Genomic DNA, 26,307 nt, shown 5'->3' with positions numbered 1-26,307 from the left:
TGAGGAGGACGATGCAAGTAGTACCAGCGAGACCTTGGGCACTTAACAAGTACTTCGAGGGCTTGCTACGACAGGCAACATGGGCCTTGCCCCACGCGAAGGTCAGTAGTTCATTCTGGCCATCAAAGCCCCCGCACGAGTTCTGACCATGATCCGTAGGCCTTCCGGGACTTTGCGTGCATGCAGTGTTGCTCGATTTCCCGCACAAGACACGCGCGGAGACGCAGAAGCGGCTGCAGAGCGACCTCCCAGCCTCGCGCCCCGCTGCTGCATCGCTGCCACACACACATAGTGGCACTATCCGCCCATTCGAGCAGCTCGCATGGCAGCTCGTCACGACGCTGCAACTCCGGACGCTTCCCAAGTGTGAAGTCGTCAATCACGCCCGTAGGAAGCCACGCACTAAAGGCTTGTATTACGAGAAGCCCATACGAAGTCGCAACGATCGGAACCCATGACAATTTGTATCATATGATCAAATGTATCGTTATTTCATGTAAGCCGGACTGGCACCATGCTCTGCATACTTCCTTCGACCTGCATCCAATGCGTCATCACCGAACCTGCCTCTCCGTTCTCAGCAACATTGTCGTTCGCCTCCACCTTCCCTGCAGCGACGAACTGACAGTAGAGAGGGTTCGCATCCGATGCGTCTCCTGCATGGACCGTCGTCCCCTCTTTGAGCGCAGGAATGAGTATGCCTGCAGCAGCCTGCTCGCTCACCCTGATCGGAAGAGCGCGGTCCGTGATGAGAATGCCGTTGATCGTGACAGGACGCCCACTCTGAATGCGCGCAATCACCGTCGCAGCGGAGAGCTGAATGTGCACCGTCCTCGAAGCGACGACCTGGATCTCGTCGGCATGCCTCTGAGTCTGGAGGAGAACAGAGCCCTTCACTGTCACCACGATCCCGATATGCCTGCGCATGTCGACCATCGGGAAGTGGACGATGGTGTAACGTCCGAACAGCCCGTCTTCGGTGCACGTAGCGAAGTACTGGTCTGCGTCGCCTTGCCAGAGAACGTCGGTGATCGACGACGGGGCCCAGCGGAAGTTCGGGATGTCAAGTCTGCGTGTAAACCATCCGTAGACAGCTACACAGCGAGGGAGGGTGCCGCAGCGCATGAGCAGCGTCCGCATCCGCGCGTCTCCGTCTGGGATTGCTAGGAGCTCGGACGCGTCGATACCCAGCAGACCAGCGATAGCGACTGACTCGTCCCTGGGCTTGCTGGTGGTGCGGTGACGGAGAAGGGGAATGATGTCTCGGTATGAGCAGCGCGGGGGGTCGTAGGACACAACATAGTACTCGAGCTTGGACAAGTCATGTGGACGACGCCGAAGGAGAGGGATGCACGCCCATGCAAGGTGGAAGGAGGGTCCGTTGAAGTGGGTCACATCAATGAGCCCGTCCGAGACTTCGAAGCAGAGCTCGCGCGCAAGCATGCCTTCCTGCAGCGTCCAGATGCGCTGCATCCAGCCCGAGGTCGCGATACGAAGAATGCACTCTTCCTTGGGCGAGGAGAGACTGCACTGCGTCCGGATGCCTCCGTCCGTCACGAGCACCTTGGCCGCGTGCTCGTAGGTTTGAGCCATGAGCGCGATGGCACGCGTGCGAGACGTGTTTTCTTCGGGAATGCAGAGTGCGTCCAGCCAGAACGCGCCGCTTGGCACCAGGCGGCGAGTGAGGGAGGCGATGTGGGAGAGGTGGCAAGCGGGAAGACCGACTTCCGCGGTGCTGCCGAGTCCGTCTGCCCAGACGTGGCTGATCGCAACGTAGTCGACGTTTAGGCTGTCCCGGACAGATAACTCGTCGCCGTCGAGCACCATCACAGGAACACGGCCTTCGGCGAGGTGGCGGATGACGTCGGAGAGGGGTGGTCGGATGTAAGAACAACTACATTCGCTGCTGCGGTGCAAGGGAGCGTAGTCTTGTGGGTTAATGGACTTGGTGCGATTGGTCGTGGGAGTCGAATTGGACGCATATGCGATGAACTGTAGCCCACCATCGATTACGCGGTCGAGCTCATATCCAATGTCGTATCCCCATCGTTCCGAGAGCTCGTCCCGGTAGACGGAGATGATGTCCTGAGACATCCGCGTGTTATCGAGGAGAACAATGGCTTGCTTCTCGTCGTGCAGGACATCATTTGCCCAGTGCGCAAGGCCATAGAACAGAATGCCTACGGCGAGGAAAAGTTCGCGATCAGAGGCTTCCACGGACTTCTGGACCAGTCTCCTGTCAATGGCGGAGGTAGCGGTCCTGAGAGATAGGAGGAACGCTTCAGAGGCCAGGCGAAGCTCGTCCATGCAGCACTTGCGAAGGTGTTCGGTCCTCGGAAGTAGCAGTTTCCATAAAGCTTCCTCAGATAATACCGGTTGTCCTGCAACAGAGAGGGAAAGAGACGGGTTAGGGAGAGGTACACCGATCAACCCTTCCAGAACAAGGGCAGCGACGTCGCGCAATGCAGTTGCGAAGTGATTGCTGGAGATGGTACTGCGCTCGGAGGTAGTCGGTGCAAGGGTGGGATACCACGGAATCTCGACGAAGTAGATGAAGTCCGTCCCTATCCAGCGTTGTGCAGCAGCGACAGGCCGGGTCGCCTTAACTGTGAAGCGAACCTTGTTAGTTCAAGATTCTTCCAGAGCTTGTGGACTCACCATCAGGTGCGTGCTTAGGAGGCAGGGCGGCGGTAACAGGCTCTAGCTGGATAGGACCTTCAATCATGTAGGGCTTTCACGACCGCTCGTCACGAGAGCAGCCACTGTTATATCCGTCAAACACACTCAGATAGATCTTCTGTTAGGCGAAACCAATCCATTACGAGCGATGTTCGACTCCCATCCTCATGTCGTAGGCATTGGCATCGCGTGAAGATTATCTAGACGCGTTGCCTGTTAGTGAGAAACATACGGTGCGTATGTGGTTGAGGTATAATCGCACCTTCCATTCAAGTCAAGCTGAGATAGAAATTCAGAGGCTAAGCGAAGTCACAAGGTGGTATGTGTTGAGATAGCCTTCAGCGAACGGGGCCCAGTACGGAGGAAGGCTTTTCAGGAACCCCTGGCGTGGACACTAGATGCATAGGATCGGCTTTCGGGTCCCCCATGTCCTATTTGTCGCCGACACCGAGTGCGAAGCTTTGTAATGACATCATGAGAGATGCATACGATGCATTGACACTCCTCTCCGCCTGCGTAAATCCCTGTGGAAACTCACAGTGATCTGTAGAGCCCATCAGGGAGCCAAGAAGACTTCGTTATGAAGCTTGTTTTCCCTCGAATATCTGGCCTGAAGCACGTCTGTCCGTCAACGTTCCCTTGTGAGCGTGAGCTTGCCAGTGTCGCCCAGCTTGAACTTCGGATATGGATGGCGATGCATTACAGCACAGATCAAGGCAGGATACACGAAGCGAGGCACAGGGCAGAGAGAACGCGGGCGTCGGACAGTGAGAGAGTTGTTGGGGACATCGCCATGGGCGGTGTGGACAGGCCGGGGACACTGAGCGGACAGAACGCGGTGCCACAGACGCGTGCCGCTAGCCATGCATGGCGACCCGAACGCGCTCATAACAGGTTCCGCAGGTTGCCTGCTCCCAGCACTCTCCGCACTTCTCTTCCGCTCCCTCACTGTCCCTCCTTGCCTCATAGACCATCCTAGCGTACTCTTTCTCTCGACGACAACAGCCTTCAAGTCATAATGCCTTTCACGCCCGACGTTGAGCTCGACCTCCTCTTCCCTGCCGACCAGATCCCCATAGACGTCCGCAAGCAGCTTCCCGCGGAGCTCCACGTATGTTTTGCCCCTCTTCGTCCCTGCCAGCATCATATTAACTGCGCACAACGCGTAGATTCGTCCCCTCGCATCCACAGACTATCGCCGAAACCACCTCTCGGTGCTCTCTGTTCTCACTGTCGTCACCGATCCCGGTGAGAGCGCGTGGCGCGCCCAGTTCGAGACCCTGCGCGCGACACCCCGCACATACTACTCCATCGTCATCGTTGACAAGGCGTCTGACCGGATTGTCGCGGTTGGTACCGTCTTCATCGAGCACAAATTCTTGCGCGGGCTTGGCTGCGTTGGGCATATCGAGGATATCGCCGTGGACAAGAGCCAGCAGGGCAAGAAGCTCGGTCTCCGGATCATCCACGCTCTCACTGGTATCAGCGAGAACAGCGGGTGCTACAAGACGATCCTGAACTGCAGCGATAGCAATATACGTAAGTGATCTGCGCACGCTCATCGTGTCTTCAGTGCAAGGCTCATCTTACCTGCTTCGCAGCTTTCTATGAGAAATGTGGGTTCCAGAAGAAGGAGAACGAGATGGTAAGTTGCAAGCGGCTTGATTGAGCTTCCAAACGTGCTCATATGGTCCTTAGGCCAAGTACGCTCCTGCGGATCCGGCGCGCAACCCACGCTTGTGATTTATTTAATCATCACGGACTCAGACGGGCCTTAGATTACCATGGTTTGGAGCAACGGACTGCACATATGTATCCTGGTAGTGTATCGTATAATTCCGCACAGTGTGTGGTACCAATTTGCACATAATGACTATACCGTTAAGATGACTGACGCTCACCGTTACCGTTCAGAGTCATGACAGTTGATCCGTGCACCCAATATTGTGGTGGTGGTTCATGTAGTCACGTGTGTTTCCGGTAACCTGATGATGGTCTGATGTATCGCAATGAACGACCGCATTCAAACTCACGCAATATTCGAAGGGTCTGAAGCTGCACCTTCCGATTCCCGATGTTGTTGTCCGGTCGGCATTTACAATCTCTCGCTTCCGCAAGATGAATGCTAAATCCTCTGTGACTCGATAGGAATCTTCCAGCGACGGCCTATGTCGTCATATCATTCTTTGATCAGCCGCAGTGCACTTGAGTCTTGACTAACATATAAAAGACCACCACGGAAGACATGTCTGGGACTTTAAATCACCTACACCCAACCTGTCACTACCTACAGCATGTCGACCTCGAAACGCGTTGCCATCATCACCGGCGCAGCAATGGGTATCGGCCGTGGTATAGCACTGAGGCTCGCCAAAGATGGGTACGACCTTGGGCTGTTTGATCTACCACAGTCCCGAGGTCAACTGGACGAGCTCGCGGCTGCTGTCGAAAAGGAGTATGGCACGCGAGTAGTCAAAGTAATAGGGAGCGTCGCCGTAGAGGACGACGTCAAGCGACTCGTCGAGACTGTCGTCCAGGAGCTTGGAAGCCTCTATGCGGCAAGTACCTTCATTCGCTCTTACACTCGATGAGCATCGCTGACTTTTCGCTGTCCATTAGATGATTGCTAATGCCGGAATATCCGTCAACCGTGTCCTGCACGAAAGTAAGTGCGTGACTCTTTTGCCCACTTCAACTGGCCTGACAGCGACCTTGGGTCCACAGCGTCCACGGAGGACTTCGACAGGCTGCTTTCCGTCAACCTGAAGGGGACGTTCTTCTGCTACAAGTATGCCGCCATCCAGCTCATCAAGCAGGGTAAGGGCGGGCGTATCCTCGGGGCGGCCTCCATCGCGAGTAAGAGAGGTGAGCGACAGCGGCCGACCAGTAGCAGACAGGAACTGAGATACATATCTTGCAGGATTCGCGGAGATGACCGCATATAGCGCGACAAAGTTTGCAATTCGCGGTATGACCCAGTGCGCTGCGATGGACTATGGACAGTATGAAATCACCGTCAACGCGTATGCTCCTGGCGTTATCGAGACTCCACTGAGTACGTAGTTCGACTTGTCCTCAGGCTACCGAGCTTACCAGTGTTGTATCATTGCAGTGGAATACTTGGACCAGTACCATACATCCACGAGCGGCCTACCGAAGGGTTCGTGGACTGCATCGGTGAGTCTCGTTCGTGTCAGTACGAAGTGCCTGGTGCTGACGATACTGACTGATCTCGCGTAGTTCAACGATAGCAACGTGCTCAAGCATAATGGAAAGCCTGCGGACGTTGCGGGGCTCGTCTCATTCTTGGTGTCGGATGATGCGTCCTTCATTACTGGTAAGCTTTCCCTCGGTCCCCATCCATTACAGTGACTGTACTCATGCGCCTGTTATGCAAGGTCAAACTGTATGTCGAGTATCTTTTGCTTGCTTCCAAAGTTCAACTATGCTCACTCATTCGTTTTTGCTTATTCGCTCAAGTACCTCGTGGACGGCGGCATTTGCTTTGACTAGGTCCCCTCATGTAGTGGCTGCTCTCGTGTCACTACTAGTAGTAGCTCGGGTTGAGTCAATAATCTCTATGTATCAATACTGCATTTTTTTCAGCCAAAATGTTGCATCGTTGACTTCACCAGTGGTCTCGCTCAGCCTATCCTCGCGCGGAGAGCAAGCACTTGGCGGGTGGGTCGCCCGTGGGGCGCGTGACCGTTGGCGTCAGTCACAGCGACGCGACAGGTCACAAAGTGGCAAGACGCGAAAGAAGCGCTCATATCTCGCTGTCCTTTCCCCTTCTCCGCTTTTCTCCTTTTCTCTCTCTGCGGTTCACAGCCTCGCCGTCATCCGACACGATGGCGAGAGGTACAGGAAACTTTAGGAGAGGTGGACGAGGAACATCTCGCTTTGGTTACCGAGGAAACACGTCTTTTCGTGGCGGTCGAGGACGAGGACGCGGTCGCGGCGGCGCGCCCGCAGATGCACAACTGCAACGCGACGAGGAGGGAAACCAGCTCGCGGAGCGGTTTGAGCAGGTGAAGACCAGCGATGAGGTTGATGACAAGCTGGGGTTTGGTCGTGCACAGGAGGGCCATGTAAAGGAGGGGTGGTTGATTAACATGCATCCGGTGCGTCCATTGAAATCGGGAACAACTTACATGTCCTGAAATCGGCGTAGACTCTCATTAAAGACTCCGATTGGCCCGGAGGGAAGGCCGGTGTGGACTTCTACTTCATTCAAGACGACGGTGGGATGTTCAAGTGCACCTTGCTGTACGAACCGTATTTCTACATTGCATGCAAGGTACGCGTTCCTCTGCTTCCCTCTTGACCAAATTTCCTCATCAATCGGCAGAATGGAATGGAGACCACCATTGAGGAGTGGTTAATGAAGAAGTACGAAGGTGTACTTTGTCGTATCACTCGCGAGCGGAAAGAGGACCTCCAGATGCCGAACCACCTCATGGGCCATCGACGGCTCTTCCTTCAACTTCATTTCCGGAACGTATCGGACCTCCTTACGGTCCGTCGCGAACTCATGCCCCTCGCTCTCGCGAACAGCGCCAAGCTCGATGCGGTGGACGCGTATGCCGAGGTCGTGAATGCTACGTCCGCCGCGGCAACTAACATTGAGCTCGAAGGAGAGTGGGCTGCAGATGGCGAGTCCCAGGCGGGTTCTTCGCGGTGGAACGCGAGCCGAGACAGAGATCCGCGCGAGGGTATCATCGACATCCGCGAGTACGACGTGCCGTACTACCTGCGTGTCGCCATGGACAACGACATCCGCATCGGTCTGTGGTATGCCATCACTTTCACCGCCGGGCAGCCCTCTTTCAAGCAGCTCACGGAGCGTGTCAAGCGTGCGGACCCAGTCGTCATGGCGTACGATATCGAGACGACAAAGGCTCCGCTCAAGTTCCCGGACCAGGCTATCGACCAGGTCATGATGATTTCGTACATGATCGACGGCCAGGGTTTCCTAATCACGAACCGCGACATCGTCAGCGAGGACATCGAGGACTTTGAGTACACGCCCAAGGAAGGCTACGAGGGGCCGTTCACGGTCTTCAACGAACCCGACGAGGTATGCACTCCTTCTCTGCATGGGCCTGCGCGTTCTCATAGCATTTTGCACAGCCTGCTGTCATCCGCCGTTTCTTCTCTCATATTCAGGATGTCAAGCCGACCGTCATGGCGACATACAACGGTGACTTCTTCGATTTCCCGTTCCTCTGTGCTCGTGCCAAGGTGCATGGGATCGACATGTTCCTCGAGATAGGGTTCGCCAAGGACTCCGAGGACGAGTTCAAGAGCCGGACTTGTGTCCACATGGACTGCTTCCGTTGGGTCAAGCGTGACTCGTACCTCCCGCAGGGCAGTCAGGGTTTGAAGGCGGTGACGACTGCCAAGCTTGGTTATGATCCTATAGAGCTTGACCCCGAGCTTATGACCCCGTGAGTGGATTTATCGGTACATCCTAGACGTCTTGGCTTAAGAACTTTTGCTGCAGGTATGCGATGGAACAGCCCCAGGTCCTCGCTCAGTACTCCGTTTCCGATGCAGTCGCCACCTATTACCTCTACATGAAATACGTCCACCCCTTCATCTTCTCGCTTTGCAACATTATTCCGCTTAAGCCGGACGAGGTCTTGCGGAAAGGAACTGGTACTCTCTGCGAGACACTGTTGATGGTGAGACTGCTCTGTGAGGCATGATGCTTAATGGAACTGAAACTGTGCTCTAGGTTGAAGCCTTCCGAGGAGAGATCATCATGCCCAACAGGCACGAGGAGTCACATGGAACCATGTTTGAAGGTCATCTCGTGGCATCCGAGACGTACGTCGGTGGTCACGTCGAAGCTCTGGAGGCGGGCGTATTCCGGAGCGATATCGTTACGCACTTCAAGATCGAGCCTTCCGCAGTGCAGCAGGTATGTTTTTGTTGCAAACATTCATGTTAGGAACTTAATCGAACATTCTCTAGCTTATTGATGAATTGGATGCCGCGCTGACCTTCTGTATCGTGGACGAGTCCAAGTCCTCCCTCGAGGCCGTCACGAACTACGACGAGGTGAAGGCCCAGATTCAGGCTAAGCTCGAGGAAATGCGAGATAACCCCCAGCGCATGGACAAGCCACTCATCTACCACTTGGACGTCGCCGCCATGTACCCAAACATCATGTTGTCCAACCGGCTGCAACCCGACTCCGTCGTTGACGAAGCGACCTGTGCGGTCTGCGATTTCAACCGTCCGGGCAAGACCTGCGATCGCCGCATGACCTGGGCCTGGCGTGGGGAATTCTTCCCAGCGCGTCGAGACGAATTCAACATGATCAAGCACGCATTGAACCAGGAGACGTTCCCACCGCGGAAACCGGGGGGTCCCCAGCGCAAGTTTGCTGACCTCTCAGAGTCCGACCAGACGGCACTACTCCACAAGCGCCTTGGGGATTACTCGCGGAGAGTCTACAAGAAGGTCAAGGACACCAAGATCGAGAACCGCGAGGCTATCATCTGCCAACGGGAGAACCCCTTCTACATCGACACTGTGCGCCGCTTCCGTGACCGTCGGTACGAGTACAAGGGCCTACACAAGACTTGGAAGAAGAACCTGGATACGGTCGTCTCGGAACACCGCTCCATCGCCGAGGTGGATGAGGCGAAGAAGATGATCGTCCTGTACGACTCTCTGCAGCTCGCCCACAAGTGCATTCTCAATTCGTTCTACGGCTATGTCATGCGGAAGGGTGCGCGCTGGCACTCGATGGAGATGGCAGGCATCACCTGTCTCACAGGTGCGACGATCATTCAAATGGCGCGGCAGCTGGTCGAACAAATCGGGCGGCCGCTCGAGCTTGACACGGATGGTATCTGGTGCATGCTTCCTGGCGTATTCCCAGAGAACTTCAAGTTCAAGCTGTCGAACGGCAAGGCCATCGCGTTCTCGTACCCTTGCACTATGCTCAACCATCTCGTTCACGCGAAGTTCACGAACCACCAATACCACGACCTGGATCCGGAGACTGGAGAGTACGTCGTCCACAGCGAGAACTCTATTTTCTTCGAGCTGGACGGCCCGTACAAGGCGATGATCTTGCCGTCATCCAAGGAAGAGGACAAGCTGCTGAAGAAGCGGTACGCTGTCTTCAACGACGACGGCTCGCTGGCGGAACTGAAGGGCTTCGAGGTCAAGCGTCGAGGGGAGCTGCAGCTCATCAAGATCTTTCAGTCCCAAATTTTCGAGAAGTTCCTCCTGGGTACGACGCTCGAGGAGTGCTACGCCGCTGTTGCCCAGATCGCGGACCGTTGGTTGGATGTGCTCTTCAGCCATGCAGAAGATCTTGCCGACGAGGAGCTGGTCGAACTCATCGCCGAGAACCGTAGCATGTCGAAGACGCTTGCCGAGTATGGAGGGCAGAAGTCGACCTCCATCAGTACCGCGCGTCGTCTCGCCGAGTTCTTGGGCGATCAGATGGTCAAGGACAAGGGTCTTGCTTGCAAATTTATCATCTCCGCGAAGCCCATGGGCGCACCCGTCACCGACCGCGCAGTCCCAGTCGCCATCTTCTCCGCTGAGGAGAGCGTCAAGCGGACGTACCTGCGGAAGTGGCTGAAGGACAACAGCCTGACGAACTTCGATCTCCGGTCTATCCTTGACTGGGAGTACTACATCGAGCGTCTCGGTTCTGTCATTCAGAAGCTCATCACCATCCCCGCCGCCATGCAGAAGGTCGCTAACCCTGTCCCTCGTATCCGCCATCCGGACTGGCTTCATCGTCGCGTCGTTGCCATGGAAGACAAGTTCCACCAACACAAGGTGACGGACTTCTTCAAGCGTGCGGGCGAAAGCCAAGAAGAGACACAACCCGCTGATGTGGACATCGAGGACGGCGCCTCCCAGCGCCCCCGCGGTTTTCGTGTTGCGGTAGTCAAGCGCAAACCGACTCGACGGGATGAGAGTCCGGAGGATGAGGCGCAGAAGGCCTTGGCGCAGCCGCTCCCTGATGTGACGAAGAACTACTCGGGGTGGTTGAAGTTGATGCGGATGCGATGGAAGCACCGTCGCGGTGATACCTCCGCTAGCATCACCATGCCGGCAATGTTCAGGGGCGTGCGCACCAAGCAGAGCACCCACTGGGATATCGTGCAAATCCGGCCGAACAGGACCCCCGGCCGATTCACTCTCTGGCTCTCCATTGATGGCGCCCTTACTTCTGTCCCCCTCCGGATTCCTCGCGAATTCTACATCCACCTTCGTACTACCCCGAAACACGACCAGTTCAACCACGAGCTATATCAGTGCGAAAAGGTCGTGCGTAGCTTGCCTCGGGACCGCCCTTGCCTCAATCTCTACAAGATCTCCGTACGCGAAGATCTGTATGTGGAGGGCCACGAGCACTTCATCGACATCACGAACGATCCGAATGTGGATGGCGTCTACGAACTGCAGGTATGTGTGATTAGCTTTGAACGAATATCTTGCCTCTGACCAACAGTACTATTCAGCTTCCACTGGTCATGCGAGCCATCTTGAGGCTGGGGAAGACGTGCTCCAACGAGGACAAGATGATCACCCTCAATCGTGCAGAGACCGTGGGGTTCGACCTCCAACAATTGGGTCGTGCAGGCCCCTCGCTCACGAAGAGGACGTATCTTGAACAAGGACGGGCTGGGAAGTACATCTTCCTCTACCATGCTTGTTCCAACAACGCTCCCGTGCACGTCTTTGCTCTCTTTATCCCCGGGGAAGCGGTCAAGCTACATATTGTTGATCCTGCTACTCGTCGACAACCAATCCCGCGTCTCACCGAACTCTATGCTGACCTTCTCCAAAAGCACGAGCAGAACGTCGGCGTGAGCATGTCATACTCCTACCCCGACAGCCTCAATTTCAACACGACTTACCACGGTAATGATGCCACTGCCCTCAAGGCTATTTCGCGCGAGCTTGGTCTGGTTGAGAGCCGCTCTTTTGTCGTTGTGATATCTTCCACCAAGGAGCAGAGCTACTTCGACTTCCATACACCCAAACTCTCCAAGTTCCCTGTCCTGTCCATGTCGAAGGCGAGATCACCCCACTCGCTCGACGTCTTTCCTTGGCAAACGAGCGTCGCCCAGAAGCTCGTCCATCGCTACCTCTCCCTTGGCCATTGGTTGGACCGAACCATCGCACTAGCGGACTATTACGATGTCCCCGTAGGTCACATAGAGGGCGACCAGGCTCTCTTACTCGCAGACATCGAGTTTGCCCGCCGGCTAATGAGCCAGGACATCGTATTGTGGTGGTCACCTGGCGACCGGCCCGACCTTGGTGGTATCGAAGAAGACAACCGACCGCAGGAGGAGCTAGCGAAGACCGAATTCTTGTCTCCTGGCTGCTACTCGAACGTCTGTCTCGAGATCACCGTACGCAACCTCGCAGTGGATGCGGTGCTTCATTCGGTCATCGTCAACGAGCTGGAAGGCAGTGGTGGCGCCACAGCGTTCGACGCCTCGCGTACGCTTGACGAATACTCAAAGGGTGACTCTATGCAAGACCTCACTCTTGGCGAGTCGAACGTGTCACCCCAAACGTTCAGCATCCTGAAGTCGCTCGTGAAGATGTGGATGGTCGACAAGATCCAGGGTGGCTTCGAAAGCCCCGCGACCATTGCGGTTGACCACTTTTGGCGGTGGATCAGCTCGACAGCGTCGAACATGTACGACACCGGCATCCATCGGTTCGTGCATGGCCTGATGCGCAAGACCTTCATTCAAATGCTTGCCGAGTTCAAGAGGCTAGGCTCTCACGTAGTCTACGCGGACCTCAGCCGGATTCTCCTTGTCACCTCCAAGCCTCCTGGTACTGCTCACGCCTATGCGACGTACATTACCACCGCAGTCACGTCACACGAGCTGTTCCAACACGTCTACCTCCATACAGAGCGGTTCTACGACTTCCTGATCTTCATGGATGAGGCAAACTATGGTGCAGTAGTTTGTGAAGATCCGCTCGCCCTCGAGCCTCCGGAAGAGCTCGCCATTGAGATGCGCTGGAACATTCAGTCCTTCCTTCCGCCAGCCATCCAAGGGGACTTCCGGGCAGTCACCCGGTACTTCCTGGTGGAGTTTTTCCGTACGGCGCAGAAGAATCAAGACAGCACGCGTGTACCCCTGCGCGTGTTGCAGAACGGGGCTCCCGAAGCAACCCCACGCGACGCAACGAAGGCAGAGCAGATTGATGCATGTCGCGAATTCATCACGCGCAAACTCACGCGACGTATGCTACGCATTCTGGGAGGCCTACAGGACCGGTACCGCGACGCCGTCACCAACGAGGCCGTCTTGGCTCAGTGGGAGTTCCCTCTTCTCCCCGGCTCACACTTGCACATGTCCAATCCTGCGCTGGAGTTCGTCAAGTTCAGTTGTGCCGTGTTCGCCCTCGCGAAAGAGCACACGCTTGAAGTCGGCCTTCTCAAGCGCAACCTCCTTGAGCTCGTCGGCGTACGCGAGTTCGCATCGGAAGCCGCTTTCCAGAATCCCTGCGAGCCGCTGAAGCTCTCCGGTGTACCGTGCCGCCACTGCGACGGCATGAAGGACTTCGACTTCTGCCGTGACCCGGCCCTTCTCCCCAGCACCCACAACGCAAGCGCGCGCGCGCGGTGGCTCTGCGCAAAGTGCGGCGGGGAGTACGACCGGGCAGGTATCGAGTTTGCGCTTATGCGGATGGTGTTCGAGTACGAGCGGCGGTTCGCCCAGCAGGACCTGAGATGCCAGAGATGCGGGCAGATCCGCGCGGACAATGTGTCACGGCACTGTGGGTGTTCAGGCGCCTTCCAGCTCACGATGAACCGCGCGGATGTCCGGCGAAAGCTCCGAACTATGGTGAATGTTGCACTGGCGCACAATATGGGGCGGTTGAAGGTGGGTGACATCCATGACGTTGAGTGTTCTTGGATCGTTTGACTGACCAAGCGATCTGCAGGAGTGTGCCCTGACACTGCTCAACAACTGGTGACCAGGGATGATACGGTGGCTTGTGACGCGTTGACGGCTGGAGGAAGATGGGGACCTTCAAGGTTGGATATTGCATTGGACAGACTTCGTCGCTGTGCTATTTGCTTTCGTGGCATGAACTGTTTTTCTAGACTCTCACGCATGTTGTATTTGTATGCATGCCCTCACGATCTGATTTCACGCTGATTTACGCAGTCTTTTTCAATTGCTGGTCGAAGGTGTGCGCCGTGGACTAGTTCAAGTCAGTCCGTGGCTCGAAAAGATATGCTTGGATGCTGGGGTTCGAAAGGAAAGCTACCCGGAGGCTTTGAACTTTGGGGCTCTGAAGGACTCGGTCCTGTATGCTCGGTGGAAACCCGACTTTACATTGTACAGACGTCAAACCAATCGACACTAGTAGTATAACACGCAACGTACATGTACTAACTCAACGAGGGTAGCTAGGACAGGCAGCAATGCGACGACGACAAGCGAAGAAAGCAGAATACACGGCCCCAAAATCATATGTACAGAAACACGAAAGCCGGCACTACACAGCAGGAGGCGGGGAATCCGCAGGGAAGGACTGTAGGATATCGAGGGGCATCGGCGGGTTGAGCTGGTTCCGGTTTGGCACGGCTTGGGTTAAATAGAAGGGATAAAAAGCGGCAACAGCGACAGCGAGTGAGGGTACGAGGTGCATAATGGCCTTCGAGACGGCTGCAATCGCGCTGTACCATCCACGTTTCGGTCAATGGCAGAGCCCCACAAAGACGCAGCACACGACTCACATATATCACGCAACCGCCTCAGTCGTAGGTTGTTCACCTGCGGCTTCCGCCGCGGCCTCAGCCTCGGGCTCCTCAGCGATAGTCTCTGGAGCCGCAGCAGCTCCGTTCTCCTTCTCAGCAGCGCCAGCCTGCACGTCGCCCGATAAGACACCTATTTGGCCGCCGACCAACGTACACCACGCACCTTGGACGCCGGCTTCTTCGAACCAGTACGCGATGCTGGCTTCTTGGTGGTAGACGGGGGCTTCGCGGAGGCCCGCGAGGCAGGCTTTGCGCTCGCGGCGCGCGACGCCGGCTTCGCTGAACCAGCACGAGACGCCTTGGAGGCGGGCTTGGCACCAGCAGCCTTACTGGCGGGCTTGCCAGCAGCCTTAGAGGCAGGCTTAGCCTACGCGAGGGTGAGCAACGGGGCGACCGCAGCGGGAGGACCACAACCACAACACGCACCTTCTTGGCGGGTGGCTCGTCACCGTTGACAGCGGCGCCGTCCAACTCCTCATCGTCCTTCTCAGCGGCAGTGCGCTTGCGACCCTTGGTCGACTTAGGCTTCTCCTCGCCTTCAGCGGCGGGCTCCTTGACCTTCTTCGTGCGCGGCTTCGCGGGAGCTTTCTTGGGGGCGGGCTCGGGCTTGGGCTGGTCCTTGATACGGGCAGAGCGGCGGGGCTCCGCGTTGGTCTCAGTGGTTGTAGCAGCCTTTCGGGGCATCGTGTGTTGCGCGCGAGGGGTTGTTGTTTGCGGGGGCGGGGGATGGTAGGGGAAGGGGTTCAAGATGCGCGGGGAGCCGGGGCGTGGCTCAGTCCAAGTCTACTCACGATCAACAAGAGATCACGTGCACTCTGCGGTCCCGTGACATGCGCGTGTTTAGCCACTTTCGCGCGCTCGGGCCAAAGATATGGCGCTTTCGGAGGCACAGTTCGAGGGAAGTCTCGACTCCGACTTTCGAGATCGTGCATTCATGACGCGACGAACGGAGCACCTGCAAGGCTAAGGACGGCTTCAATCCGGGGAATAGGTGGTTCTACAGGACGGTCCAAGCAGGCTCGTGTCCGTCCCAACGTGATCATACATACGCCGAGCATACACCTACAGGGAAACGCAGACTCATCGACGCCTGGCTTCCAATTCCCGGATACGTGCATCGAAAAAACCCCTGATATCCGCCTCAGTGACCTCGTCGCCTCGTTCAGCGAACGGACGCAGATGCTTCATGAGGTCGTCCCTGAGAGATGAATGTTGGCCCAAGTGGTCTAAGATCAACTCTACACAGACACTCACCGCATTGCGTTGAACGCCATGATGCCGTTGATGGCACTTTCTCGAGGGAGTCGCTGTAAAGCGCGCATACCTAACTCTTCCAATGAGAGACCTGTTGTCGTATGTCAGGAAGGTGCACGGAGCGCAAGGGCCATCAACTCAAATGTACTAGTCATAACCTACTTACCTAAATCCGGGTCTTCAGGGGGCTCGTACGTCTCCTCTTCCTCCAGTAAATATGAGCGATCCTGTAGCGAAGGAAGACACTAGAAGCTATGTCAATGGGGTATAGCATCAACGAAGGGGATGTCTTACAGCCTTGCAGCGACACCAGCGGTCTCTCCAGCCTTCGGTGAGGAAGACGTCTCCAGCGCCATGGTAGCGATCAACCTTGGTCGCATCCACGTCTTCGACCTTCTGTGAAGGCAAATCAAGACATTCGAGTAGTTCCCTGACTCGCGGATCCTGTACAGGCGCAAGGCAAGGAGGATCGAACTCCACGTCTGGGAAAACGCGCGCTTTCTTCGCTTGATGCTCCTCCGTGACCGACCAAGAGCGTTCGCGCTTCTCTCCTGCAGCTGGTTGCTGCGTAACCTCGTTTGTCGCGTTCCCGTCCGTGGGCTCTATATCAACAGACACAGATTCCTTGACCTCGTCTTTCCCAATGATGCTCCACGGTTCTGCCGGAGAGTCGGTAGGACGGACGACCATGAGCGCACCGGGAGTACCTGCAATCTTGCGCAGAGCATCGATCTGGCGTACGCATGCGCTACATACCAGTGCGTCGTAGTCACTTGCGCGAATAAGAGGTGGAGGAAGCCCAGACGAGGAGGCTTCTGAGGCGCCATCATCCACTGGAGCCTCAGCCTCAGGCGTCGGGGCACGAGAGGGCGGTCGTTCACGGAGATTCAAGCACGACTCGTGAAACCAGTCCTACACAAGAAGGCAGAGTGTTATGATCAGCACTTGCATCGCATAGGCCGCTCGAACACACCTCACAGGCTACACACTGAATCATGGTCTCCTGCTCGCTCTCCGCGTGATACGCCCTCCCGCACCTGCAGAACTCAGCTTTGAAGTTCCTTCCGTATGCGTTGGTGGCATTCGGCTCCTCGAGGTGCGTATGTAAGGTACATGCGTGGTCGAGTGCGCTCGTTGGGCAGTCGCACCGGAAGTTGCGCTTCGGGAAGAGCTCCAGCTGATCGTGGTCGGTATGGCATGCTACTGAGCAGGCAGCGCAAATGCCGCGCGGGAATTTCTCAGAGTTCGGCGGCGTACATGTCAGACACAGATAGACAGCCTGGCGAAGGTGCCCCAACGAATAGGTGCATTGCGAGAACGAATGTGGGAGCGCGAGTGAGGCCTCTTGCAGGAGGGCATTTTGGGATTCCAGTACAGAGGCTAGCGACGCCGAGTCAGACATCCGGCGTGTATAACGTTGAGTAGATCCGACTGGACGGATGTTGGTGTTGAGTCGAGGAAGTCCGAAGGGCGATGGACGCGACGCATTCGCGGCCGCCCGCCGACACCGCGGCGCGCGTCCAAGCCTCTGCATGTGACCGCCGTCATGCTCGTCTTTCGCATACACCTATCTGAGTATCTCGGTCTGTTACGGAGGACGCAGCTCAGTATCAATACCACTGGATAGGATAGTGGGTATATGCGGTGAGTGCATGCATATCGGAAGCCCGGAGGCCGCTGACGCAAGGGCAGATATAGCGTTGGGAGTCTGGTCATTGGCGTTGAGATTACAGACATTTCCCAGACCATCCGCAACGACCTGCTCTATCCGTGAAGTCTCAGGACGCACCGATCCACCGACAATGTCTGCTCAGACGAAGAAGTACAATCCGCCTGACCCGATCCTGCTCACGCTCTTCGCAAACCGCTTCATGAGTGTCGCGGAGGCGATGGGACGCTCATTGCAGCAGACTGCGATTAGCACGAACATCAAGGAGCGACTGGACTTCTCGTGTGCGCTGTTCGCGCCCGATGGCGACCTGGTCGCGAATGCGCCCTTCATCCCTATTCACTTGGGGTCGATGAGTTTGTGAGTGCATCTCGTTTAGTCCTCCCGAGGAGGGAGTCAGTATCTATATACCTCAATAGCGCCGTGCGATACCAGATGCAGCTACATGCGAAGACTCTCAAGCCCGGCGATGTCCTCATGACGAACTCTCCGCACGCAGGCGGCTCGCACTTGCCCGACATCACCATCATCTCCCCTGTCTTCTCCGCGCCCTCATCTTCCGGTGAGCGCGAGATCATCTTCTTCACCGCATCCCGCGGCCACCATGCCGATATTGGCGGTATACTACCCGGGTCCATGCCACCGACGTCGACGACGATCTTTGAGGAGGGAGCGAACATCCTGAGCTTTAAGATCGTGCGAGAGGGTGTCTTCGACCGCGAGGGGCTTCTAGACTACATGGTCACGAAGCCTGCACAGTACCCCGGTAGCTCTGGATGCAGGAACATCAGAGATGTCGAAAGCGATCTGAAGGCCCAGATAGCGGCGAACCACAAGGGTATACAGCTCATTCAGCAGAGTGCGTCTTTTCCTCCCGTCCTGTATTGCTTGGACTGACAGAAGAGACTCTAGTCGTCGACGACTACGGACTGGAGACGGTCCAGGAGTACATGTACCACATTCGCGCGAACGCGGAGTCCTCTGTCCGCAATCTTCTCCGCGATGTTGTGAAGCGCGCTGGCTCCAATGTCCTCGAAGCGATCGACTACCTCGACGATGGCTCTCCTGTGAGTTATATGTGCACCCGATCTTCACAATTGAGATTGACAAGCACAATTGCCAAACAGATCCAATTGAAGGTGGAGATCAATGAGAAGGACGGTTCCGCCGTGCTCGACTTCGAAGGCACAGGGTGCGAAATCCGCGGCAACTTGAACGCTCCCATCTCAGTCGTGCATTCTGCCGTCATCTATTGTATGCGTGCTATGCTCGACATGGACATCCCGCTGAATGCTGGGTGCTTGGTCCCTATCACCGGTATATGTCCTCTCACGCGTACGAACGACCCATTCTGACACTCGTGCATACAGTCAAGATCCCTGAGGGTTCCCTCCTTGCTCCTTCCCGCAGCGCGGCGGTGTGTGGTGGCAACGTCCTCACCTCGCAGCGCATCGTCGATGTCGTCCTCAAGGCTTTCCACGCCTGTGCTGCCAGTCAAGGATGCACGAAGTATGTCTCCCTGTTTAATGGTGTATTGGCCAGTGCTAAAACGTTTGGCAGCAACTTGACGTTCGGCTCCGGTGGCAAGGACAAGGACGGCCACAATGTTACTGGCTATGGGTACTATGAGGTACGCCCCATGACTCCACTTTCTCAGCCACACTGCTAAGCCTTGGCTCAGACTATCGCTGGCGGCTCGGGTGCTGGTCCTGGCTGGCACGGCACCTCTGGCGTGCACACTCACATCACCAACACCCGTATCGGCGACGTCGAGATCCTTGAGCGCCGTTACCCGGTCATTGTCCACCAGTTCGGCATCCGCGAGGGTTCCGGTGGCAAGGGACGTTGGCGGGGCGGTGACGGTGTACTGCGCGAGATCGAGTTCCTCGAACCCATACAGGTGTCCATGCTCTCCGAACGTCGTACGCGTCAGCCTTACGGCATGGAGGGTGGTGGACCTGGTGCGCTTGGGCGCAACACCTGGGTCAAGCAACCGCGGGAGCAAGACGGAGACCTGCCGGAGGATTATGACGAGCGCCAGCCATTGAAGCCGAGGAAGATTAACATCGGCGGAAAGGCGACAGTATTCATGGGCAAGGGCGATAGGTTGTTGATTGAGACGCCTGGCGCGGGAGCTTGGGGCATCTCTGAAGAGGAGGAGGAGGAGCTGGCGCACGGTGGACACGACCATCTCCGTACGTGGGCTCCTCGCGGGAGTCTCGCAGAGCGGGAAGCGGCGCAGGCTGGGTTCTAAGTGATAGAAAGCGAAGACTTCCAAGGTGTAGCAACTAGCCTCATAACGCTCTGTACTAATAGCACGTTCTATATACAGACCAATGCCATTGCCAATGCCGTGACCCGAACCGGAGACTGTCAATCCGAGGCTCGCTTGCGAGGACTATGAGTGGCGATGCAGATTCTCGAGGCTTTATGCGTCGATCTTCACGCTCGGATGAGCTTGCACTTATCACCGCTAACATACAGGCTCCACCGGTAGCGCCCCCATGGAAGGGCGGTAAGCAGCGTTAGGATCATTTTGGCACGAGAAGACGCGATCGAAGTCGAAGCTCGCTGACTCCCGAGGATGTCTCTTCCGACGAACGCGAGAGTCTGAGCTATGCTCAATATTACCACCCATCCCCCACTGTCGTTCCCCCGATCCCTTTCTCTCCGTCCAGTACTCATGCCATGAAGACGCGCCATCGCTCGCGCCTATGGAGGATCACCACTAGAGCTCTGGCAACCTTGTGTGTTGTCGGGGCGCTGACATGCTTTGTCGTTGTAGCCGTCGGAGGCGCGTTCCCATCGTATAAGCGTGGCTCGTCAATTGTCGCACCGCGCACGGGCGACGTCTGGCAGGTTGGGGAGATGCACACAGCCCAGTGGTACGTCTAACTCTCCTCGAGGCAGCGCGGATTCTGAGGGAGCCACTCGGAATGTAGGACGTTGAACCATGTGAAGACCACGAACAGCTCGGGGGACCCAATGTTGGCCAAGTTGATCTTGGCCTATTCGGGCGGATCGCAGAATGCTCACGTTCTGCTTGCTGGTGAGTGCATCGCGGGACGAAGGTAGTTGCATGTGCTGACCTCGTTGCAGACCTCACGGACTGGTTCCCCGTCACGGATAGGCTTGCAAACGTCATGGTACCCTCAGTGCCCACCAGGGAAGACTACTCCTTGTATTGTGCGTGTTATGTCTCTCTTGTGGGCGAATTGAGCGTTGATGTAGTTTTCTTTGTTTCGTAACAAGTGTTTTCCAAGGAAGACCATGATGTCTCAGCTTGGAGCGGCTACATCAGCATTTTCAATCCTGATGATGTTGAAGGCACCGACCAGCCTCCAGACAAGCTCACTGTCACTACCGCTCCTCCAGTCTCTGTCACCATGTCGCTCACGTCAACGTTCTCCGACAGCGCATTGTCGACGGTATCAGACTCCACGAGCCTTGCCTCTGCGATTGCTAGCGTCGTCAACGGAACCGAGTCCCCTTCGCTTCCTCTGTCCGGATTGATCACGGCCCTGGTCCCTGCTACAACGACAGGGACAACAACAGAGTCTGTGGTATCCGCAGCGCCTGCGACTAGCGCGAAAGGAGCTGCTGACGCCAAAACCACCTCGACTGCAACCGATGCACCAGTCATGCGGGTGCAGACGTTGCAGTCTACCACTGGTGTGGCGACCGCAACTACTGCGACTGGCGCGGATGACAGTGCGGATGCTAGAGCTACCCCCAACGCGATCAGCCTGCCATTAGTGCGACGGCAGACGTTCGTGCCTTCTCCAACGCATCGCATGAAGCATGCCCGTCGCTGTCGCGAGCATGGGAAACGACTTCATCACCAACCTCGACAAGTACACTGAGCCCTTACGCTTGGGACTACTACTTTCTCTACTCACCCACTCGGACGGTCTCTCCTCAGATCGCGATTCACACTTGATGTAGCATAGAACTCTCATCTCTAGATTCCGTAGACGCATGGACTTGGACTTGGATTCTCTTAGACCCATACATACTCATTCTCATCAGTCGGTACTTTTGGTACTGCGAACTAATGCTTTATTGACACGCGGACGCAATACACGTGCAATTACTAGCTACATATTTTGTTCAGTGTGACATACGCCTGTTCCGTCGTCATGCTCCATGCATACTCCGTCGCTCCCTTGCTTACCTTCCCCTCTCCGTACAGCATACAGTAGAATCACAGAGTAGTACGACGCTTCCGAGAAGCCTCCCACATAGCAGTGTCATTCATAGAACAGCATGGACGAGCGATAACAGAGGTAACAGGATGATACCGGCTCCAGCTAAGAGATCATTGTGAGATAAAGGGTAAGCACCACTGTTCGGAGATCCTGTTGCGGATGCCGTAGCGCTGCTGGTGCTGGTTGCGGAAGTTGAGGAGGTCGGAGACGCGGCGGCGGAAGTCGTCGTTGAAGCTGCGTTGTCGGTCGGCGTAGGAAGCACGACTGTAACAGATATTGGCGGCGCGGTGATTACTGAGAACGACGTTGGGGCCACGCCAGTGCCCTGCGGGTCTTTCGGGTTGAAGATCTCGAACGCGGCGCTCCAGCTCGTCCCGAGTCCCTGAAAGTTCACTGGATGTCAATGACAGGTCAGTATACGCAATCATAACCTGTAGGCCAAGCCCAGGACGTACTAAAGATCGAATAATCCTTTCTTGTCGGAACCTCGGGCACGATGATGTTGACCATCTTCTGTGACACGGGGAACCCTGCCGCCAGCTGGTAACCTGGAACGAACGCCTGTCAGATTCTGTCAAGTACTGATGACTTGAGCTACTCACTTTCGAGGAGGACAGGGTTTAGAACCTGCCCACTGTCATACGCCAGAATAACGAAGGCCGTCAACGGCGCGCCGCTCGTCTCGTTGGTCAATCGTGTATCCGAGGTGATCCCCCTAGCGGCAAAAAGTATGGTCAGCCCTCGTGTGCGTAGACGTGGCATGTTTTCTGAGGTATCTCCAGGTATTTCTAACGTCATGCGTAGAGAGAGAGAAGTGAATAACTCACCACTCCACCGTACGCAACTCTCCGACATTCCAGACGTCGCCCTTACTAGGTATCAGCATAGGTGGTAGAGGTCCAAATTGAGCAAGTGCCCCATTGAGCAGGCCAGTTAACACAAGTACGATGACACTGCAAGGGTGCATGGTGCTTCGCGGACACAGAGGGACGAAGGTGAACAAGCGTCGAAGTCCGAGTCTAAGATCAACGTTTCAACGGCGACCCACAACCTCAATCCACGAAGGCGAGGTACGCGTGCAACCTGATCCGATTGTGAGCTCGTGTAGCGTCATCCATTTGGAATATGAAATCGGCGTTCGAGCTTGAGATTGTGCCGGAGACCATGCAGTTGTCGAGCAGAAGTTCGAATTGTTCTGGACGGCCGCGGGCGCCTGCGCGACTTGCTAGACCTCGGAACCTTTCCTCTCTCCAATCCCTCGAGCTCCTCGTTCTTTGCTGCATCGGTTACGTGACTACGTACGTCCCCTCCAGCGGGTAAACAGACAGCGCACAGCTCGATGGAGACAGGCCTTCAAGTTACGGCAATCTGAAATTGACAATCCCGAACCGCCATCTGAAACCCGCGCCCGCGGCCATCCTGGCACTGCTCCGCATGGTGTGCTATGCCCTCCTCATTGTTCTGTTCGCCTTGTTGCAAAGCTGTTCGCCATAGGGTATCAGTGGTCTCCTAGGTATACGCTGGTATACGATGGTATGTCTTGTCCTTGGATCTGGACTACATAGTCGAAGGCTCAAAGCCGCTCCTGCGCCCGCCATCAGCCATCATGCCCATGAATTTGACTGTCAAATTGGACATCCGAACTTCACCGGCAGGGTAACAGGCGAGCACGATTTGCCCATATATAGCCCCGCGATTGGCAGAGATGGCACGTCGTCTTTTGGCCCTTGTACACCGTCTTGCAGCCTTCCAAGTTCCACTTCTCTGCTGTGTTCGACATGGCATCTTCGCTGTTCTACGTCTTGTTCGCGTCTTTGTTCGCTGTTGTTTGTGCGCAGAACTTGCCTCCGCCCATCATCGTGCCGAAGACTGGAGACGTGTGGAAAGCAGGCGAGAGGCAGACTGTGAAGTGGTGAGTTAGGATGGCAGCTCTCAGAACGATGTTAGAATTATGGGCTCGTTGCAGGAGCATTGACGGCATCAACGTCTACGACCCCGGTCTGAACCCGCTGAGGGGAAAGATCTTCATAGGCCACCTGACCAACAACTCGCGGTACATCTGGTGTAAGTGCCCAGGTCATACCTCACAATCGGTCTTTCTGACTGAGGGCGTTCGTCGGCCAGTCACAGAACCGTTGGCATCAGACTTCACGTACCTACAGCAGCAGGTGGACATCATTGTCCCCACCTTCCCGACTGCGCACAACTACTTCCTTGTCTGTACGTGTGTTCCTCCCCGTTCTCTTAGACTTTGTTCTGATGTGGACGCATCAGTGGTTGGCCAAAGCGACAATTGGAGCCAGTTCTTCACCATTGAGAACCCTGCCGATCCAAGTGGGACGGGAACGCTGGGCACGAGCGTCACCATCAATACCATCTCGGCGTCGCAGACGGCGTCTTCGGTCTCCACATCCGCATCCGCATCCAGCACAAGCACCGCGACGAGCATATCCGCTTCAGTGACCGGTTCCACCACGTCCACCTCCGTGTCCTCGACCTCATCTGTGGGTTCAACTTCGGCCTCCGTTGAGGCTCCGCCGTCCTCGACCTCTGCGTCCAGCATGACTGCTTCGTCCGCGACATCGTCAGGAACATCTTCTGCTACTGTTCTCTCTGTGCCAAGTTCAAGCTCGACTGCTCCCGCGAGTGGTGGGTCGAATAATGGTGCAAGCGCCAACGCGATCAGTATTGTGTCTGCTGGCGCTGCTGTCGTTCTGTCGTTCATCTTCTTGGTATCGTGAAGTAGTTCTTTGGCTTGACAGTTGCTCTCTATAGCGCATTACCTGTACAGTTTCACTGATTAATTCTCGCAAGTTGCCTGGGTATTCCTTCTGCGTGACGTGATGCTGTGAACAAAGCCTCTGGTCTGCCTCGTGCACGACTAGTCTTCCAGATGCATGGTTCTTTGTTATGCCATTCCCAATATAGAGCCCGTCAAGACACCTTCCCTTCTCTTGACTCTTGAACGCCATCCTTCTCTTTCTCCAGTCGATCCCCCACTTTGAATCGTTACCATGATAGTGCCGTTGGTAGGTATCCAATTGACACTCACATCATCATTTGTCTGACTCTTACTCGACTTGAAAGAACCTCGACCCTCATCTCACTGCAATTGGCATCCTCGCAGCGGGGTTTATCAACTTCATGCCCACGGAAATTCTCGTAGAGATTTTCCTAGCCCTTGCCGCCTCTCCGTCGGACGATGACGACGAGTACGATAGCGAAGACGAAGAGGAGGATGACGACGAGGACGACTCGTGGCAGAAGACAAAGGGCTGTGTCCAGTGGCTCGTCGTGACCGAAGTGTGCCATCGTTGGTACAACGTTGCAGTCAACACGCCGATGCTGTGGCAGGTGATCGACGTGTACTCTAACCTCGGTTGGCTGAAGCTCTGCTTGGAGCGTTCGGGAACAGCTCCCCTCGATGTCAGATTCCACGACATGGACACGGCGAAGGAAGCCGGAGACCTGGTGGTTCCCCATGCCTCCCGGATATCCAAATTGTCCGTGCTGCCGCGTCAGGGCCAGTCTGCCTGGTGCAGTCTGCATTATCTGAAAGGGGTCCCGATGCCGCTTCTCAAGGAGTTTCACTCCCCAGGGGACTCAGCTGTACACGTCAACCAGGGCGATCACCCCAGTCTTGAAGTTCTTCGCGCGCGCGAGTCAGACATCGACTGGAAGAAGATTCCATACGAGCACCTGCGCGTGCTGGACCTTGAGACTTGCACGCCTCGGTACAAAAATCGCCTCACCTCCCTCGACGCGTTCCTTGGCATACTGGAGTCATTCCAACGGCTAGAGGAGTTGAATTTGAACTTCTCCATTCCTCTGGACACCTTCATATTCGGAGATGAGCAGGCCATTAACGCATACTGGAAATCCTCACGCATCGTCTCCCTTCCTCTCCTGCGCAAACTTGGTTTGACGTCCGGTCATTCCAGCCATCGCCCTTCTGATGTCTGCGCCATGCTCTCACGCATGAAACTCGCCCCGACCACGTCCGTCTCCATATGGATGGGTTTGGAAGACCTGGAAAACTTCCATGGCCTCCACGGCCTCCTGCCACGAGACTCCGACACTTTCCCTTTCCTCACCCACGCTACATCCGCTTCTTGCATGAGCCACGGTGTCGAGATCCTCATCTTCACAGTCAAGTGTGACAACTGGGCAACGTTGTCCGTGAGGTACGAGATGTGTGCAGGCGGCTACATGAAGGATGCGTATCCCCCGGATGCTGCACTCTCCGACTTCAATGCTGTGTTCTCCCGCGCGCCGCTCACGCATATCACCCTCAACTGCGACGCTGGCAAGGAGACCCTTGTGCAGACCTTCCAGACCTTTCCCCTCCTACGCGGCCTCACGGTCTCCATGGGTGGACGCCAGTCCACCTTCGACCACTTCCTGTCCTCCTTCCGGTCCCCGGGATACGATGGCAGGGGCCCGGTCCTCCCAGCCTTGTGTAAGCTTCGTCTCAGCGAGTCCCCGTGGAGAGACACCATGCTTGGCTGCATTGCAACTTGCTTAGGGGCGCGTATGGCGTGCGGCGCGGGGAAGTTATCGACGCTCGACATCGAGGTTGCCCCTAAGAAGGGCGTCCCGGACGACGAGGATCTCGAAGACATGCTCGACGATCTGGAGCCTTTCATGAAGGAGAGTTGGGGCGTGATGTGTTATGTTGGTTATGATTAGGATTGCTGACGTCGCCATATACCACCTGT

General features: G+C 56.0%; 12 protein-coding genes across 12 annotated transcripts; 8 read left to right on the top strand and 4 right to left on the bottom strand.

Moving 5' to 3' along the window:
• Positions 1–79: 79 nt before the first annotated feature.
• Positions 80–458, top strand: L226DRAFT_567288 (uncharacterized protein; the record flags this gene model as incomplete). Its single annotated transcript, XM_067684008.1, has 2 exons — positions 80–101; positions 160–458. 2 exons carry the CDS (start codon positions 80–82, stop codon positions 456–458), a joined length of 321 nt encoding a protein of 106 aa, XP_067539673.1.
• Positions 459–492: 34 nt separating this feature from the next.
• On the bottom strand, positions 493–2,725 carry L226DRAFT_557813 (uncharacterized protein; the record flags this gene model as incomplete). Its single annotated transcript, XM_067683202.1, has 3 exons — positions 493–2,381; positions 2,424–2,606; positions 2,659–2,725. The coding sequence occupies 3 exons, from the start codon at positions 2,723–2,725 to the stop codon at positions 493–495; spliced, it is 2,139 nt and encodes a 712-aa protein (XP_067539672.1).
• Positions 2,726–3,611: 886 nt separating this feature from the next.
• On the top strand, positions 3,612–4,680 carry L226DRAFT_479857 (acyl-CoA N-acyltransferase). The gene is made up of 4 exons (XM_067676862.1): positions 3,612–3,790; positions 3,849–4,218; positions 4,281–4,324; positions 4,378–4,680. Exons 1-4 carry the CDS (start codon positions 3,698–3,700, stop codon positions 4,420–4,422), a joined length of 552 nt encoding a protein of 183 aa, XP_067539671.1. The 5' UTR covers positions 3,612–3,697; the 3' UTR covers positions 4,423–4,680.
• Positions 4,681–4,973: 293 nt separating this feature from the next.
• L226DRAFT_543263 (acetoin reductase family protein) lies at positions 4,974–6,192 on the top strand (the record flags this gene model as incomplete). Its single annotated transcript, XM_067682186.1, has 8 exons — positions 4,974–5,237; positions 5,299–5,344; positions 5,404–5,544; positions 5,600–5,734; positions 5,792–5,856; positions 5,920–6,016; positions 6,049–6,053; positions 6,160–6,192. 8 exons carry the CDS (start codon positions 4,974–4,976, stop codon positions 6,190–6,192), a joined length of 786 nt encoding a protein of 261 aa, XP_067539670.1.
• A 335-nt stretch (positions 6,193–6,527) lies between these two features.
• L226DRAFT_567284 (DUF1744-domain-containing protein) lies at positions 6,528–13,668 on the top strand (the record flags this gene model as incomplete). Its single annotated transcript, XM_067684007.1, has 9 exons — positions 6,528–6,800; positions 6,851–6,976; positions 7,028–7,756; positions 7,810–8,126; positions 8,183–8,363; positions 8,417–8,602; positions 8,656–11,121; positions 11,178–13,574; positions 13,636–13,668. The coding sequence occupies 9 exons, from the start codon at positions 6,528–6,530 to the stop codon at positions 13,666–13,668; spliced, it is 6,708 nt and encodes a 2,235-aa protein (XP_067539669.1).
• An 805-nt stretch (positions 13,669–14,473) lies between these two features.
• L226DRAFT_240254 (uncharacterized protein) lies at positions 14,474–15,340 on the bottom strand. The gene is made up of 2 exons (XM_067673165.1): positions 14,885–15,340; positions 14,474–14,825 (listed from the first exon to the last, which is right to left on the bottom strand). Exons 1-2 carry the CDS (start codon positions 15,140–15,142, stop codon positions 14,589–14,591), a joined length of 495 nt encoding a protein of 164 aa, XP_067539668.1. The 5' UTR covers positions 15,143–15,340; the 3' UTR covers positions 14,474–14,588.
• A 12-nt stretch (positions 15,341–15,352) lies between these two features.
• Positions 15,353–17,193, bottom strand: L226DRAFT_479852 (uncharacterized protein). The gene is made up of 5 exons (XM_067676861.1): positions 16,686–17,193; positions 16,007–16,624; positions 15,879–15,957; positions 15,713–15,803; positions 15,353–15,656 (listed from the first exon to the last, which is right to left on the bottom strand). The coding sequence occupies exons 1-5, from the start codon at positions 17,112–17,114 to the stop codon at positions 15,539–15,541; spliced, it is 1,335 nt and encodes a 444-aa protein (XP_067539667.1). The 5' UTR covers positions 17,115–17,193; the 3' UTR covers positions 15,353–15,538.
• Positions 17,194–17,245: 52 nt separating this feature from the next.
• Positions 17,246–19,790, top strand: L226DRAFT_530920 (Hydantoinase B/oxoprolinase). Its single transcript, XM_067679970.1, has 8 exons — positions 17,246–17,356; positions 17,405–17,741; positions 17,801–18,240; positions 18,294–18,448; positions 18,509–18,698; positions 18,752–18,890; positions 18,942–19,011; positions 19,063–19,790. The coding sequence occupies exons 2-8, from the start codon at positions 17,515–17,517 to the stop codon at positions 19,633–19,635; spliced, it is 1,794 nt and encodes a 597-aa protein (XP_067539666.1). The 5' UTR covers positions 17,246–17,356; positions 17,405–17,514; the 3' UTR covers positions 19,636–19,790.
• Positions 19,791–19,846: 56 nt separating this feature from the next.
• Positions 19,847–21,440, top strand: L226DRAFT_240192 (uncharacterized protein). Its single transcript, XM_067673164.1, has 4 exons — positions 19,847–20,266; positions 20,324–20,430; positions 20,481–20,567; positions 20,634–21,440. The coding sequence occupies exons 1-4, from the start codon at positions 20,070–20,072 to the stop codon at positions 21,242–21,244; spliced, it is 1,002 nt and encodes a 333-aa protein (XP_067539665.1). The 5' UTR covers positions 19,847–20,069; the 3' UTR covers positions 21,245–21,440.
• Positions 21,426–22,725, bottom strand: L226DRAFT_530919 (uncharacterized protein). The gene is made up of 4 exons (XM_067679969.1): positions 22,417–22,725; positions 22,192–22,304; positions 22,045–22,137; positions 21,426–21,982 (listed from the first exon to the last, which is right to left on the bottom strand). The coding sequence occupies exons 1-4, from the start codon at positions 22,554–22,556 to the stop codon at positions 21,636–21,638; spliced, it is 693 nt and encodes a 230-aa protein (XP_067539664.1). The 5' UTR covers positions 22,557–22,725; the 3' UTR covers positions 21,426–21,635.
• Positions 22,726–23,104: 379 nt separating this feature from the next.
• On the top strand, positions 23,105–24,328 carry L226DRAFT_239902 (uncharacterized protein). Its single transcript, XM_067673163.1, has 5 exons — positions 23,105–23,122; positions 23,191–23,501; positions 23,556–23,653; positions 23,714–23,809; positions 23,877–24,328. The coding sequence occupies exons 2-5, from the start codon at positions 23,368–23,370 to the stop codon at positions 24,050–24,052; spliced, it is 504 nt and encodes a 167-aa protein (XP_067539663.1). The 5' UTR covers positions 23,105–23,122; positions 23,191–23,367; the 3' UTR covers positions 24,053–24,328.
• Positions 24,329–24,603: 275 nt separating this feature from the next.
• On the top strand, positions 24,604–26,278 carry L226DRAFT_567278 (uncharacterized protein; the record flags this gene model as incomplete). Its single annotated transcript, XM_067684006.1, has 2 exons — positions 24,604–24,618; positions 24,677–26,278. The coding sequence occupies 2 exons, from the start codon at positions 24,604–24,606 to the stop codon at positions 26,276–26,278; spliced, it is 1,617 nt and encodes a 538-aa protein (XP_067539662.1).
• Positions 26,279–26,307: the final 29 nt, after the last annotated feature.

Source organism: Lentinus tigrinus (genome assembly GCF_003813185.1).
Source record: "Lentinus tigrinus ALCF2SS1-7 unplaced genomic scaffold L226scaffold_4, whole genome shotgun sequence".
Classification (NCBI taxonomy): Eukaryota; Fungi; Basidiomycota; class Agaricomycetes; order Polyporales; family Polyporaceae; genus Lentinus; species Lentinus tigrinus.
Note: the sequence above shows the minus strand (reverse complement) of the source record. Positions and strands in the feature narration are given on the sequence as shown.